The sequence below is a fragment of the Vigna umbellata genome, chromosome 1 (assembly GCF_029865625.1).
Source record: "Vigna umbellata cultivar VRB3 chromosome 1, Vumbellata_1.0, whole genome shotgun sequence".
Taxonomy (NCBI): Eukaryota; Viridiplantae; Streptophyta; class Magnoliopsida; order Fabales; family Fabaceae; genus Vigna; species Vigna umbellata.
The window spans coordinates 80,634,537-80,648,588 of NC_142165.1; the positions used below are offsets into that span (position 1 = coordinate 80,634,537).

At 32.6% G+C, this 14,052-nt stretch overlaps 1 protein-coding gene across 2 annotated transcripts; it reads left to right on the top strand.

Moving 5' to 3' along the window:
- The first annotated feature begins 2,752 nt into the window (after positions 1-2,752).
- On the top strand, positions 2,753-7,563 carry LOC148206551 (uncharacterized). Of its 2 annotated transcripts, none has more exons than XM_088104367.1 (4): positions 2,753-3,070; positions 4,068-4,244; positions 4,346-4,577; positions 7,283-7,563. In XM_088104367.1, the coding sequence occupies exons 1-4, from the start codon at positions 2,768-2,770 to the stop codon at positions 7,429-7,431; spliced, it is 861 nt and encodes a 286-aa protein (XP_087960493.1). In that variant the 5' UTR covers positions 2,753-2,767; the 3' UTR covers positions 7,432-7,563. The 2 variants fall into 2 exon arrangements, with proteins under 2 accessions (XP_087960493.1, XP_087960494.1); XM_088104368.1 differs by having other exon boundaries at positions 4,074-4,244.
- Positions 7,564-14,052: the final 6,489 nt, after the last annotated feature.

A 14,052-nucleotide genomic window follows, 5' to 3' on the forward strand; every position in this document is an offset into this window, starting at 1 on the left:
ATGGGAATCCATTCTGAGTTACATCCACAATCAATTGGAAGATGCACATTTTTACCCCAACCTGTCACACTCTTTCTAAAAAAGAAAAAAAAAATTTATTAAGTCTTTAAGTAGTGTGAAGGTTCCACAAGGTTATTCTTCAAATATTAGTAACCTTGTTTCTATGAAACAATTGTTGTCAATTGATATTCGAGGCATATTACCTGCTTCTATTAGAGGTATTCTGACATGCTTGAGTTTGTTCTTTAATGTCATTTGCAAGAAAGGTGTTGACCCTTGAGTTTTAGATGATTTGGAAAATGAAGGAATCAAACTATTGTGCAAATTGGAAATTAATGGTCGTCATTCCAAGACAATGACAAATTCTATGGTTTTGTTCCCTGCATAGGAGGATGAAAAATGACTTGAAAAACATGCTACAAGGGTAAGTGTTTTTCAAATGTTTCAAATCCATGTTAACCTTAAATTTTTATGATGAATATAATTATATTAATAACACCCTATGTTTTCAATGTAAATAGAGTTATGAGTAAACCCAAGGTCAACTAGTTCAAATCCTGTATCCAAATATTGTAACTCATTTATAGTTCTTATTCATTTTCTATGTTATTGTATGATCTACATGTGTGACTATTTAGTTTGTCATTTTAGTATAACAAGCAACTAGATTCATGGAAATGTGGCTACTATGTCATGTCTTGGATTAAAACAATCATTCGAGCTGACATTACAGATGACTAGATTGATGTAATGATACTTACCTTCCATACATTACAAATCATATTTAGCTTTGAACATATGCAAACATAGTGAATTTGACTTGATTTTGCAGTGCTTCAAGAATACATCTTCTATATTAGAGGATACAATTAAAAAGATACGACAAGAGTGAACAACTTATCTTCTACAGAGATGAACTTAGGACTCATGCCCATGCCTTTAGGAACCATTTTATTTTTGTTAAATACATTAATTAGCTTAAGTTTAAGTTTAAGTTTTGATAGTTTAAGTTTTAGATTGTTTAGTACTATAATCCCTTGAAACACATAAAATATATTATTTTGTGATGTGCTATGATCATTTTCTGTTTTTTAGGTGTGATTTTATTGTAAAAACAAATTTATTTAAGAAAAAAAACAAGTTGGATGTCGGTTAGAGTAGTGTTCGACATCAATTTCGTTCTAGTGGCTTCCCCTGAATTTTGTAGCTCAACGTAGAGACGTGCTCAACGAAGATGGACGTCCGTTAAACATAGGTCCGATGTTAATTGAGACGTCTGTCCATGTGGAATCCAACGTCAATTGGTGTCCAGTGGATCATCGACGTCCAATTGACGTCTCCCAATATGACGTCAAAGCTTGGTCAAACGTTAAATACCGAAAATAATAGACGTTAAAAACTTTTTTTTGTAGTAGTATTATCACTTACACCATGCACCTTGTTATTTAAAATATTTCCTAGAATCTTATTGACTCATCAAGCTCTTTGTTACTTGTAATACTTCATAGAACCTAACCCTCATCAATACTCTATCCTTTTAACATTTACCTAATTATTCAAAGAATCTCTAAGTTCAAAATGACCCTTATATGATAATCCCTTGGTCCATACTTAAACAAAATATGAAAAAACAACAATTTGAAAAAATGATATATATTTCTAAAATGAAACCTGGTATCTTTTTTTCTAAACCATAACTGTATTGTCATTTTGAGGTTACTATGATCCTATACTATACTCTAACTTTTTTGAAACATTTTGTTATCGCTAAAATAATATAACTTTATTATATTTAATGATTTAATTTAACTGATCAGAAGATTGATTAGTGTCAAAACGAAGTGTTTTTGGTATTATCAATCTTGGTTAACATTAGTGATATCACCATTATTTGCTGATAAAAAAATATTACTATTAATTAACCAATCAGCCGTTATATATATATATATAATATATATATATATATATATATATATATATATATATATATATATATATATATATATAATCTCGAAACATAATTGGTCCGAGAAATCCAATTTCAATCATTAACAGGTTTAACAAAGGGACACGAGAAAGGAAACAGAAAAATGAAAATTTATTTCTCCCTTCACTGGAAAATAAAAAAATTGGGGTGAATCATATCACAGTTATTTCTGTCTTTTTCATGAATAGAAAGTAAAGATAGAGAAGAGAAAAAGTTTGTCCATTCTTTTTCATAATCGATCAGATAGCATGGATGCTTTTATAGCAATTCCACAGTTCAAAATATGTTTATGAAAATATCTTTATGCGTTATTTAGGGTATAAATAATTTAGATTGTATTTATTATATTATATTATTATTAATATATGATAAATTTATTGAAAGGTAAACTTATTCTAAATACCAATATTAGTTAGACTAGAACATTTCAACCAGTCATTCTTTAATATTACTGTATCTTTGGATCTTATTATTAGCCATGTATTCCTTTTAATTATTGTTTTTATCTCAGTCTCAATTTAACTTATTCGTGACAAATTCAAAATAGAAATTATATATGAAGAAATGCTTATATAATAACCCAGTTTTTCCATATATAGAAAAAGTGAAAATTGAGTTTCATGAATCACGAATTGAAAACAAGTTACGCGCATGGGATGCGCAGATACCATAAAATAGGGCATGAGTTGCACGCGCCAACGAAAGCGCCCAATCCCCACTCTCTCTTCAACGACCCTTCAAAATATCTGGCTCACGTTACCTCAAGATATTATCTGCCGGATGACGTGGCATACCAACGACTGTACTGACACGTGTAAAAGCGAAGCCATGTGGAACCTTTTTCCTTCCCCGCATACATCCTCTCTTCCCCTCAACCGAACACAGAGGGTTTCTTCTCCGCTGAAACTCCGATCACGCTTCATGGAACCGCAGGATCTCCCTCGCCACCTTTCGCCGCCGCTCTTCTCCGATCCGGAACCATTGCCTGAGTACCTCACTCGCTCCACCTCTGACTCCTCTGCTGTCACCGTCGAGGACACGTCCAAGGACTTCTCGTCTCATTCCGCGCCCGCTCCGCTTCTGGTAACTTCACTCCTTTCCAATTCCTCTTGCCAACATAGTAACGGATTTTTCTATTTCGCTTTTGTTTCTCGATTTTGTGGTCGGAGCTTGTCTTCAGGGGTTGATCTTAGAGGTTTTTAGCGTATCTCGAACGGGAACGTGCCTGTAATTAGCCGTTTGAATTATTGGTCCTTTTAGTGCGTCCGCGTTTTGGTTTTTTGGTGTTTAAGCGCGCAATTTTGCTTCGCATGCTTTCACTGGCTATATCTGATATTTGTTGGTTAAATTCTGCAATTAATTAGTCGAGAATATCTGAAATCTGAAACCAGTGGAGGAAGGGGAGTAATTGTACTGATATGATGAATAGCATCAAGTAACTGAAATTGATATTTGTGTTATAAATTTGCGGCCAGTTTTCTCTTCTGTAAGATTTGAGTTTGACAGTGGATGCTGACACTTTGAAATCAACTTTGTTCTTCAATCTCTTATGTTTGGCCTCTTAAATAGTTCTTGTTCACCCTTTTGTCCAAAATTGTTTATACCGTTTAGCATCTGTGGTTTGGCATATGATTTCAGTAGCAGCAACGGGTGTGCTCGTATGTGCAACAAAAAGCTTATTTTTATTCAGTTGAAGCTGATGTGAAATACTTGAACAAGCTTTAGGGAGTTAAATGAAAAACTTATAAATAATGAGAGATTTAATTCAGATGAAGCGTCATTTAAATACTTTTGATTGGCTCTTAGTTTTCAGATTATCTAGTCTTTGTTATTGGAATTATAATAAAAAAATTTGGTAGTTGTATAGCAACTAATTTAGTTCCTACATGGACTTAAATCGCTTGGTACTTATTTCTTATTTTCAAAGGCTATTTATAAAAGCCTATTTGTTTGCTGATAAATATGATAGTTTGAAATTCTCAATCTTAAATTGTATTCCATGTTCGTGATTTCTAGTGAAGATGGAAAATTTTCTCTTCATTTTGTTGGCAAAGACATACTAAGCTCATTTTTTTTCCAGGATCAGTCAACTAGATGGACGGATCAGCAGCACAGTCTATATATTCGTTCTTTAGAAGCCTCATTTGTGAATGAATTGCATCGTTCTATGCGTTTACGTCGTTGGAGCATAAAAAATAGCACAGATGAAGCATGTCAGTATAGAATTTTACGAAATTCACATAATATGCCTAAGCAGGTCAGACATAAATTCAAACATCATCTCTGTGGTGTGGATGTATGTTCATTTTTGTACATCTCCCTGCACAATTATGCTTTATTATCTTTTGTTGCTTTCAGACCCTGGCTTTACAAGATGCCTGCCAGAAGAGGATCAACCTTGAAAGAATTTCACCTTTGTTTGAGAGCACTGCTGATTCTCATATTCTTACAGGAAGTCAATTTGAACTTGCATCTGTGGATAGAGGCTGTAGTTTGGAAGAGCCTATTAACTGCAAGCATGGCTTGTTTTGTGATCAGGAAATTCATGCAAGAGGAAGTTCAACATTAGAATTGGCTTTCAGTACTACAGGTACCTTCAATTTTGTTTCTTTTAATGCACATTGGCCATCCTGTAAGCTAGAATGTGATACTTTCTATCACCCCATAATTTCTTGATCCTTCGGTATATGGCTGTCATATATAATACAGATTGTTTCCTTTCTCTCTCAAAATACCTGCATATAGTTCAATCAGCAGTTACATTATCAAATTATGTTGGTCAGTTATTTAAGTTCACATAACATGGAGTTTCTCAGTTTTTATGGGGTCTAAATGATGTGTCTCGTACCAAGTACCAAATAACAAAGGACGCATGAATTAGTTTTGAGTTTACTTGCTGTAAAAACTTATCAATGACGGCTCATAGTACTCTTGGTTCAGGATCTGTGGTTATAGACTACTAGTTATGTTATGAAGTTAATATTTTGTTTCCGGCTAAAGGGTGTTCCTTGGCAGTTAACACAATGGTAAAGTTGTGATCTGGCTGCAGGTCATAGGTTAAAATCCTGGAAATGATATCTCTCCTTGCAGGGGTAATATTGTACAAGTCTACCCTTCGTAGACTGCACTAGGTGAAAAATATTTAGCCAACCCACATGTCTTTATGCTGCTGTTGATGATGGGATATTAAATATTTGAGTTGAGCACTTATGTTCGGGACTGACTCATGAAAATATAAGAGATAAGTGAAGTTTAACTACATTATTTAAGAGTAAAAAATCTAAAGCTTGAGCTAGACATAGTTTAACTTGTACATGGTTTGATTATCTTTTCAATTGGATTTAACTTTAAATAATTTTATTCGTTAATTAGTATTCAATTATCAATAGATACTTTCATGTTAGTAAGTGAAGGAAAGTTGTTTAAAAATATAAATTTATATTCATAATAATGACTTAGAATCTGGAAAATAAATTTTTGATGATGAAAATGGTATAAATATTTTTAAGAAAGTTCATTGTTACTGTTGTAGCTAAAGTTATTATGTTCTTAAGCCAGAAGCATTCAAAGTGTATTTTTTTACCTATTCCTTCTTACAAAATGCTTCGGATTATTTATGGATGAGATGACTGCTAAAGACTTCCTCTTTTTCTGGTAATCAACCTTGTTAAGCAAGGTAATGCCAACTAGGAAACCTCACTCTATGTTAACATTGCAGAGAACAGCACCTGCCATATACTGTGCCTTTTGTGGTTAGTTATCTTTCATGGGTCTTTGAGTATCTGAGCTTGACTGCAAGCATAGGACTACACGTAAGGCCTAAAAGTCTGGGGTTGGCCTATTGCCTATCTAAGTCAAATAACAGAGTAAATGAGACCAGACGGTTCACAGCCCCTTCAACTCAAGACTGAAGGCGAAGAGCCTAAAACTAGGATCATGTTCAATTTGAGCATGACAAAGTCGGACAGTACAGTTATCCGCCTAAAATTTGATTTATTGGGTTATATATAAGTTAATAATGTACAGAATTATGACTTTCCTTGTAAATACTAAATAAGAGTACAACTATTTAGATAATTAGGTAATACATACAAATATGAACAACTTAGTATTAATTCGAGTCCATAAATCTTGAGCATGACTCACTTAAATCAAGCCTTAACTTTTAAGTTTGTGTTTGTTTGTTTATGAAACAGACTTTGAATAAACAACAAACAGTGGAAATAATTTACACCACTATTGATGACAGTGGACTTCATCTATTTACTTCTCTAGCAATAATGGTACTTTATGTTTTTTTCCCATTGTATATCCTTGTGTGAATAAAAAAGGAAACATGTTTTACAGATAGAAATAACTATAAATTACAATTAAACCTATGTCATATTTCTCATATTTATGCATGATATGTATAACTTTATGTGCTATTTGTGTTTATGCATGATATGAATAACTTTGTGTTATTTGTGTATCTCAGTTACGTTCTTGTCGGTGAATAAGTTCTGCAGTCAATATTCTTTTTAACTTTTAATTGCATAACCACATTGCATTTACGATTTTTTAAGAAAATGGAAATAATTTCAGATGGTGCTTGTAATTCCTTTTAACATGTTCTTAAGAGATGTTCCTTGTAAGAGATGTTCCTTGTAATTTCGGATTAAGAGATGTTCCTTGTAATTTCTTTTGGAATAATAATGAAGCCTGGTGGTGTGTAAAATACTCAAATTTAAACTTCAAACCAACCTTGGGTGGGGGTGGGGGTGGCGTAGGGGATGAGTGAGACAGTATATTTATGGGCCTTCATAATATACGATGTAGTTTATTTCTATGCTGAGAGTTCGACATTTAGTGTGGATGATTTATGTACTTCTCTGCAAAAGCCTTTGTTCCTCGTACGTACAATGGGTTTACTGAGTACCTCGGCTTCTGTTCTGCTGTTCTAATTAAGTACTTGTTAGTTAACATTTGTGAGAAGTAAATTAGTAATCTGTCCAACTTAAACACGGAGCTATTGCTTCATCCATGAACAGAACGATCAGTGTTTAGTAATACAATGCATGTAGTTCTTAAAGAACAGTATATTGTAAAATAGAGCATATCAAATTTTGAATTTTGAATCAAATAAGAGCTGTCTTGAACTTTAACTTAGTAGGAGCAAATATTTGTTTTTTCGTAGTATCCTTTTAGATAATTTTTGTGAGACTACATTATATGGAATAAAATTGTTCAACAGATTCTTCTGTAATTTTTCTTTGATTAATTCAATCATTCCATTTTTCTATGTATTTTCAATAGAGGTCACCGATCAAAACTTCAAGGATGAAGAAGCCAAGTCAAGCTGCATGCCTTTGGTGAAAAGGTTGAAGAAAGCTGCAGCTGATGGTTCAAGCAGTGATCAAGTAGAGTGGAATCTTTATTCTTTGTCTGATAAAGGTCCTAAATAACTTGGATTGTCTTGCATATCTTTTCAAATTCCTTTAACCTGCAGAGTGTGCCGTTTGGAAAACTTCACACACCAGATGTTTCAATTAGTAGTAATGGAACCTCAGAAAATAGAGGACATGAATTGCTATCAGAACTCCACAGTCCANAAAGTGATATGTGTACGGATAATTATTTTATTGTCATGGGGTGCCAAGAAACATATGATCGAGAATATGCTTAAAGATAGGTAAAATAGTGAATATGCCTAAAGATAGGTAAAATAGTGAAGAAGATGAAGAGCAGAAGTACTTAAATGTGAGTGTACAAAAAGAAGAAAAGTATTGTAAGCACGACCTGAGGACTGCAGATTCGTGGGATTTGCTCACATGTTGTGAAACCACTCTCTCTATACTTGTCGCATTCTCATTCGTCCCATCTTTCTTCACCTTTCACCTTTTCCTCCACACCTTTTCATACACCCTTCGTATTAGGATTAAATGCTTATTTCGTCCACATGTTAAGAGGTGAATTTCTGTTTAGTACTCGATTTTAAAAATGAAGACATTGGGTCCCTATGTTATAAAAAATATATGAATAAGGTCCACAAAGAAAGAACAAATTCAACAAATTATCAAAGACAAAGCTAAACAAGAGAGAGAAAAAGCTGGACAACCAGAAGAGAGAAGAAAAAAAGTACGGCCACATCAGCATGGACTTAACGATGTTGTTGTCAACTTAACGGACATGACCTTATTCATAAACTTTTCGTAACATAGAGACCCAATGTCTTCATTTTTAAAACCGGATACTAAACAGAAATTCACCTCTTAACATGAGGACGGAGTAAACATTTAAACCTTCTTATTATGCATGGGTTATAATATTATAGGATTTAAAAAAAAATAAGAAAAGGATAACACACATATTTTTATGTCATTTTTTACGATCTGTGTGGTTTTTTTAAAATTAATTTTCAATTATTTCTTTATTTTTGACGATCGTGGTTTCGAAAATTTAAAATGTACTTGATACATGATACATGATGAACTTCTATTGCAAAAAATCTAGTATTGGCACGTAGTGGCTTCTATTGTTTGAGTGGGCCTTCTATTCTATTTTCTTGCTCGTGTTCAGTCTTCCATTTCCTTGCTCACGGTGTGATTCCATTGTTTTGTTGTGGGTTCCTTGTCTTGGCAGGAACTCATCGTGGTTGATCTCCGTCCACTGTTTGATATGGATTCATTTCATTGATTAGATAGTGGTCGTGCTGTGAAGTCCATTTGACCTTTTGCAAGTAAGATATATATAATTCATTTATTTATGTTATGGTTAAGGTTAAATAAAAAAAGTTTCATTTTTTAGGGTTGGTTTAGGATTGCTATCGAGATTGTGATATACTTGGTCATTTCATTATCTACATTATAATGATGTATTGGTGAATGATTAATGGACATGTTCATTTTCATGTATCGTAGTTGAATAAAGTTTGAAACAGAGTGATGATGACATACCCCCTAACCATGATCCAAACACATTCAAGAAGAGCTAGAATCATCTATGCAAGGTGAAGTAAAATTCTTTCTCCTTGGCCATCATGGAACACTTCTAGTAGATTAGGAGTATTTAGACCTTGTATTAAGGATCAAGTAATGTAGGGTTTTTGAACAATCTTGCTTAAGTTGTAGGACAATATTTTCACATAGCTTAAGCTAATCTTGGGTGATTAGTTTTGTAAACCTAGCTTGGTTGAGGGTGTTCCACATGAGACATGGTGACCACATGACAAACTCTTAGTAAAAATTTTTCTTACAAAGGTAGTGGCCATGTGTCGTTTTCCTATTGGAGAACTTTTTCTAAATTGGTTTTCCACATGACAAGCTCTTAGTGAAGAGTTTTCTTACAAAGATAGTGTCCATGTATCATTTTCCTAATGAGAAAGTTTTGCTAAAGTGGCTTTCACATGACAAGCTCTTAGTACAGAGTTGTTTTACAAAAATAGTGGTTATGTGTTATTTTCCTAGTGGAAAACTTTTGCTAAAGGGGCTTTCCACATGGTATTCTAAGAGTGAAGAGTATTTCTAAAAGTTAGAGTGCCACATGTCAAGCTCTCCTTCACTAAGATAGAATTTTTAGGTTTTGGTGCATGATAACACGTTAGGGTTTTGGTATACTTTGGAGATACCTTCATTTATAAATAGAGGTGTCTCCCCCCTTGTAAACCCACTTTGAGAATTATAATGTTATGCTGCCAAAATATTTGTGCAACCATATCTTGTCACAAGTCAAGACTAGAGCATCTCATGTGGTATCTTCTAATCACCTTTCTATACAGTTGGCCCAACCTCTCAAGAGAACCATCAAACACCTCCATCCCACCCCATCACCAATAAAAACACCAAAGATCACGAGCCTTACCCTTTATTCTCCATAGCTTCTGCACCTTCATCATCACCATAACATCTTTTCATGCTTTGGCCTAACATAGCTTAAAGAGGTTGCTATATGGTGAAGAGTTGAACAATTTTAGTTTAAGTGGTTTTGTGCTTTCATTGTTTTTGTACAATAAATAGGTATGCAAAAGTTGTTTTTTTAGTGATGTTATATGTTGTTGATTTGTGGTTCATTGTTTGTGACTGAATAGGCTTTATACAAGTTGTGGATTGAAACACTACACATGCACAAAAGAAGGTAAATGACTATGTTTAATGTTTGTACAAACCACTTCTATTTCATGTCTATTTTTCCCCGCAAATTAGTGACCTTATGCAATCAGTTTGGGTTGATATTTGACAACTATGATGACCTTCATGATAGATAAGAAGTAAAACCCATTGATTCTTCATAAAACCTTTATTAGATGAAAGTTTCATAAAATTGTACAAAAAGTCATACCCTACTCAGTTTTTGGTGCATTGTGAAACCACTTATGTTTCATCTATGCAAGCAATGTGTATTCATATTTCTCAATTGAGATGACCTTCGTGGTAGATAAGAAGTAGAACTCAATTGTTGTTCATAAAAACTTCATTGGGAGAAAGTTTCATACAATTATACAAGAAGTCATACCCTATGTTTTGGTTTATGGAGTTGAGGTTAGATACCAAGCATTAATTAAACACTTCATCGTCTGACGAAGTAACGTTTTAGCTCATGGTATTGTTTAGGCAAACTAAATGCTTCTTGTGATTTTGTCTTCAGAAAAAACCACGATTAGCTTAGTTTAAGTTTCTCTTGGGTGTTTTAAGTTTTATTTCTTTAGTGTGTTTTGTTAATGACAACTTCTTGACATGTTTTGTTTTCCTGAGAGCTAAACTAAATACCTTTTAGGTATGATAAGATTTACATATTTAACTTCAACTCTCTTAGACACTTTTGACTTGATAGTTGTTTAACATTGCGTCTTTTCGTCAAAGTATACATGTTTTTCATAACAATATCAAAAGTATATTTAATTGTTCATTTGGTACGAATTTTGATGAATGAAACATTCTGCTTACATCTTCTTCTTTTCCTAACGTTCATTTCTGACTCTCAAGATATATAGCAGATGAATGCTTGTAGTAGTTTCCTACACAAGGTAGAGTAGATGTCTATACAATAAATATGTCCTTTTTCCTATTTACCTTGTTGGTTTTAAACGTTGAGCATTAAATGACATTTAATGCTTGTTCAGAATAATCAAGGTTTTATGTTTTCTCAAGATTTGATTGTTTGTGTTAACTAGTGGAATTGCTAAATATGAGATTTTCATCGTGGACTGAGAGTATGTTTGGTATGTGATATCGTTTAGCCGATAAGAGGCCTTTTCTTAGTTAGCATTTACTTATTGTTTCAAGATTACGTTTTAGTGTGAATGTCGTTTATTATGTGTCTGGAAGTAGGTTTTGTTCTTTTGGTGTATTAGACTCATTTCATAGTGAAAGTTCGTTTGGCTTTCTCAGGTTTTGTAGTTATTCCTAATTGACATGTTTAGCACGATGTTTTCCATTTCATCGTTTGAGGCTTCCTAGTTATGCCTTCGTTGTTTGACACTTTTGTCAAGTTGCGACATACTGAGAAAGTATAATTGTCTAGACTTTTGTAAACGCTTTCTAAAGTGTTTAACAAGTTTTTTCTTTTACATGTTTTTGAATTATTGATTGAGGCTTTTAGATTGTTTGGTCAAAGACATTGTCTAGACACCTTTTCACTTTTTAAGAGTTCAACTTATTACCATTAGTTATATAGTAAAGCTTATGCGTTTAACATAACTCTCATAGATGCTTTGACTTGTAAGTTGTTTAGTGTTGCGTCTAGAAGTTTTGACTTAGTTGTTTTGCGTTTCTTATAACCTTAAGGCTTTTCTATGTTGTTGGATGATTGGAGATTTTGTTCCTAGTATTTATGTTTCTGCCCATCCTATTCCTCTAGTTAAGCATCTTTAGTTGGTCATTTTGATGTTGTATTTGGGTTAGGTCTAACTGTTTTTCTATGAGTTAGTCACTTCTTTGGAAGTCATTTATAGACGTTTCTTATAGGATCCTTATTAATTTCTAGTTGGTCATTAGTGAATTAGAAGTGTTAGACTTGTTGTGTGGACACCTTTTATTTTAGACCTAGTGTTCATAACTATCGTTTAGTGTTTTGACTTGTTTTTAGTTTAAATTTCAAAACCAAGGATGCTATAGACGAGTTTGTCTTGTCTCAACATTTTAATGATAGTTCTTTATATAATCTTTATTATTTCTTGTCCGACCCACTTTTAACGATGGTTATTTAGCCAACAATCGTTAAAACGTTTACTGATATTGCAATTTTGTCACCTCACATTCTTTTACTATGGTGACTTGTTAAACATGCACAATCAATGACATAAAAAATCTCTTTTCACTAGTAAAAAAAACAAATTACAAAATAAATTTATTTCATAGAATATCATTAGTCAACTTATTATGATATGTCCACTTACATCCATCATAATAAATTTAATTTTTATTGCAAAAATATCATTATTCAATTTATAACAACTCAACTACACTCATCATAATAAATCGTTTTTGTTGATACTATTTTTCCGTAGAGCCATTATATGATGTAAGAAACGAGTAAAGAGATTTGGAAGTTCATTCATCATATATTTTGAACTTTGGTTTTTACCTTGCTAGTTTATGTAGGACATTGAGTTAAAGTAAACAATTGCATGGAGAATTTGATGGAGATAATCGTTTGAGTTCATTTATATTGTCATATAAGAATCTTTCATCAAAAAATGTTATTTATGGCACTTTAAGTGCTTTTAATTATGAGTTTTTGTCTCTAGAAAGATAACAGCATGTGAAGATGGAATCTTGAACACTCACTCCGTCAAATCTTTTTGAAATTATGTCTTTTAGCGAAGAAAAAATCAGTCACTTTAAAATCGAATCGTACCCATCAGTTTTATCAGAAACTGAACACAGTTTATTTACATATTATAATTTAAATTGTGTCATGGTATATTTTTGGAAAATTATTATTTAATACTGAAGTGTTTGAAAGGAAGGACAAAGACAGAGGAGAGAGAGTGTGGTGGTGGAAGATAATGGGTTTGTTGCAGAGATGAGGAATAAAGAGAGTCTATTGGTGAATAGTAGAAGGAAATGGTGATGGTGTTGGTGGTGCATGCTCTCTTAGTGGAAAAAAAAAATACTTGAAATAAGAATCTTCTGTAAAGTGCCACGGAACCGTCCAAAATGCACAAGGAAATTCAACAACATTTCTCATGCTTACTGCTGTGGACCTGCACTTTGTACCTTTGGTGCACGTTTATGTTCCAACTAATAATAGCAAAATATCGTATCATACTTCTTATCACATTTATATACATACAGTCACCTTAAACAACTTATGCCTTCATGGTTACGTTCATTGTATCTTGAAAATTAGAATTGTGAAAATGGGTAACTCAGTTCGGTTCATTATGGGTTGGTCATTTAGTGAGTTAATTCAATCTGATTTACTTATTAGTTAGTTAAAAAAATTCGAATCTAGTTTAACCACCACAGGTTGGTGAGTTAAATGGGTTGGTGGCTCACTTAATTATAAGTTCTTTTTTAAAATAAAAAAATTATAATTTTTTTTAATTCAAATCTAAATATATTTCACTCTAAAATGATGTTAAATTCCAAAGACAATTAAAAAGAAATCATACAATCGTAATAAAAAAAACAACACAAAAGGTGAACAAATAAATTTTTAATATTAATTTTTGTTTCATTTGTCTATTTATAATATTAGAGTCTTGAATAAATAAATCTATAATATTTTTCTCTCTTGAAATATCTTTTCTTTCATCTCATCTACAATATAATAAAAAAATGTTAACTAATAATATTGAAATAAAAAATAAAAAATAATTAAATTAAATTAGGTAGGTTGATGAGCTAATCCGACTCAGTATGACTATGGGATAAGCCGGATTCTAAGTGAACTAGGTTGAAAACTAACTCATACAAAGAAATACATTGCTGTTAACATTTTGACAATAGTGAAAATAATATAATTCATCTTCACCAAACCATGTTTTTTTTTTTCATTATGTATAAAATTTAGTCAATTACTTAACCACCACCATGATTCTATAAGGGGAATTGATATCCAGCTAATAAACTTCAAAAACTTAT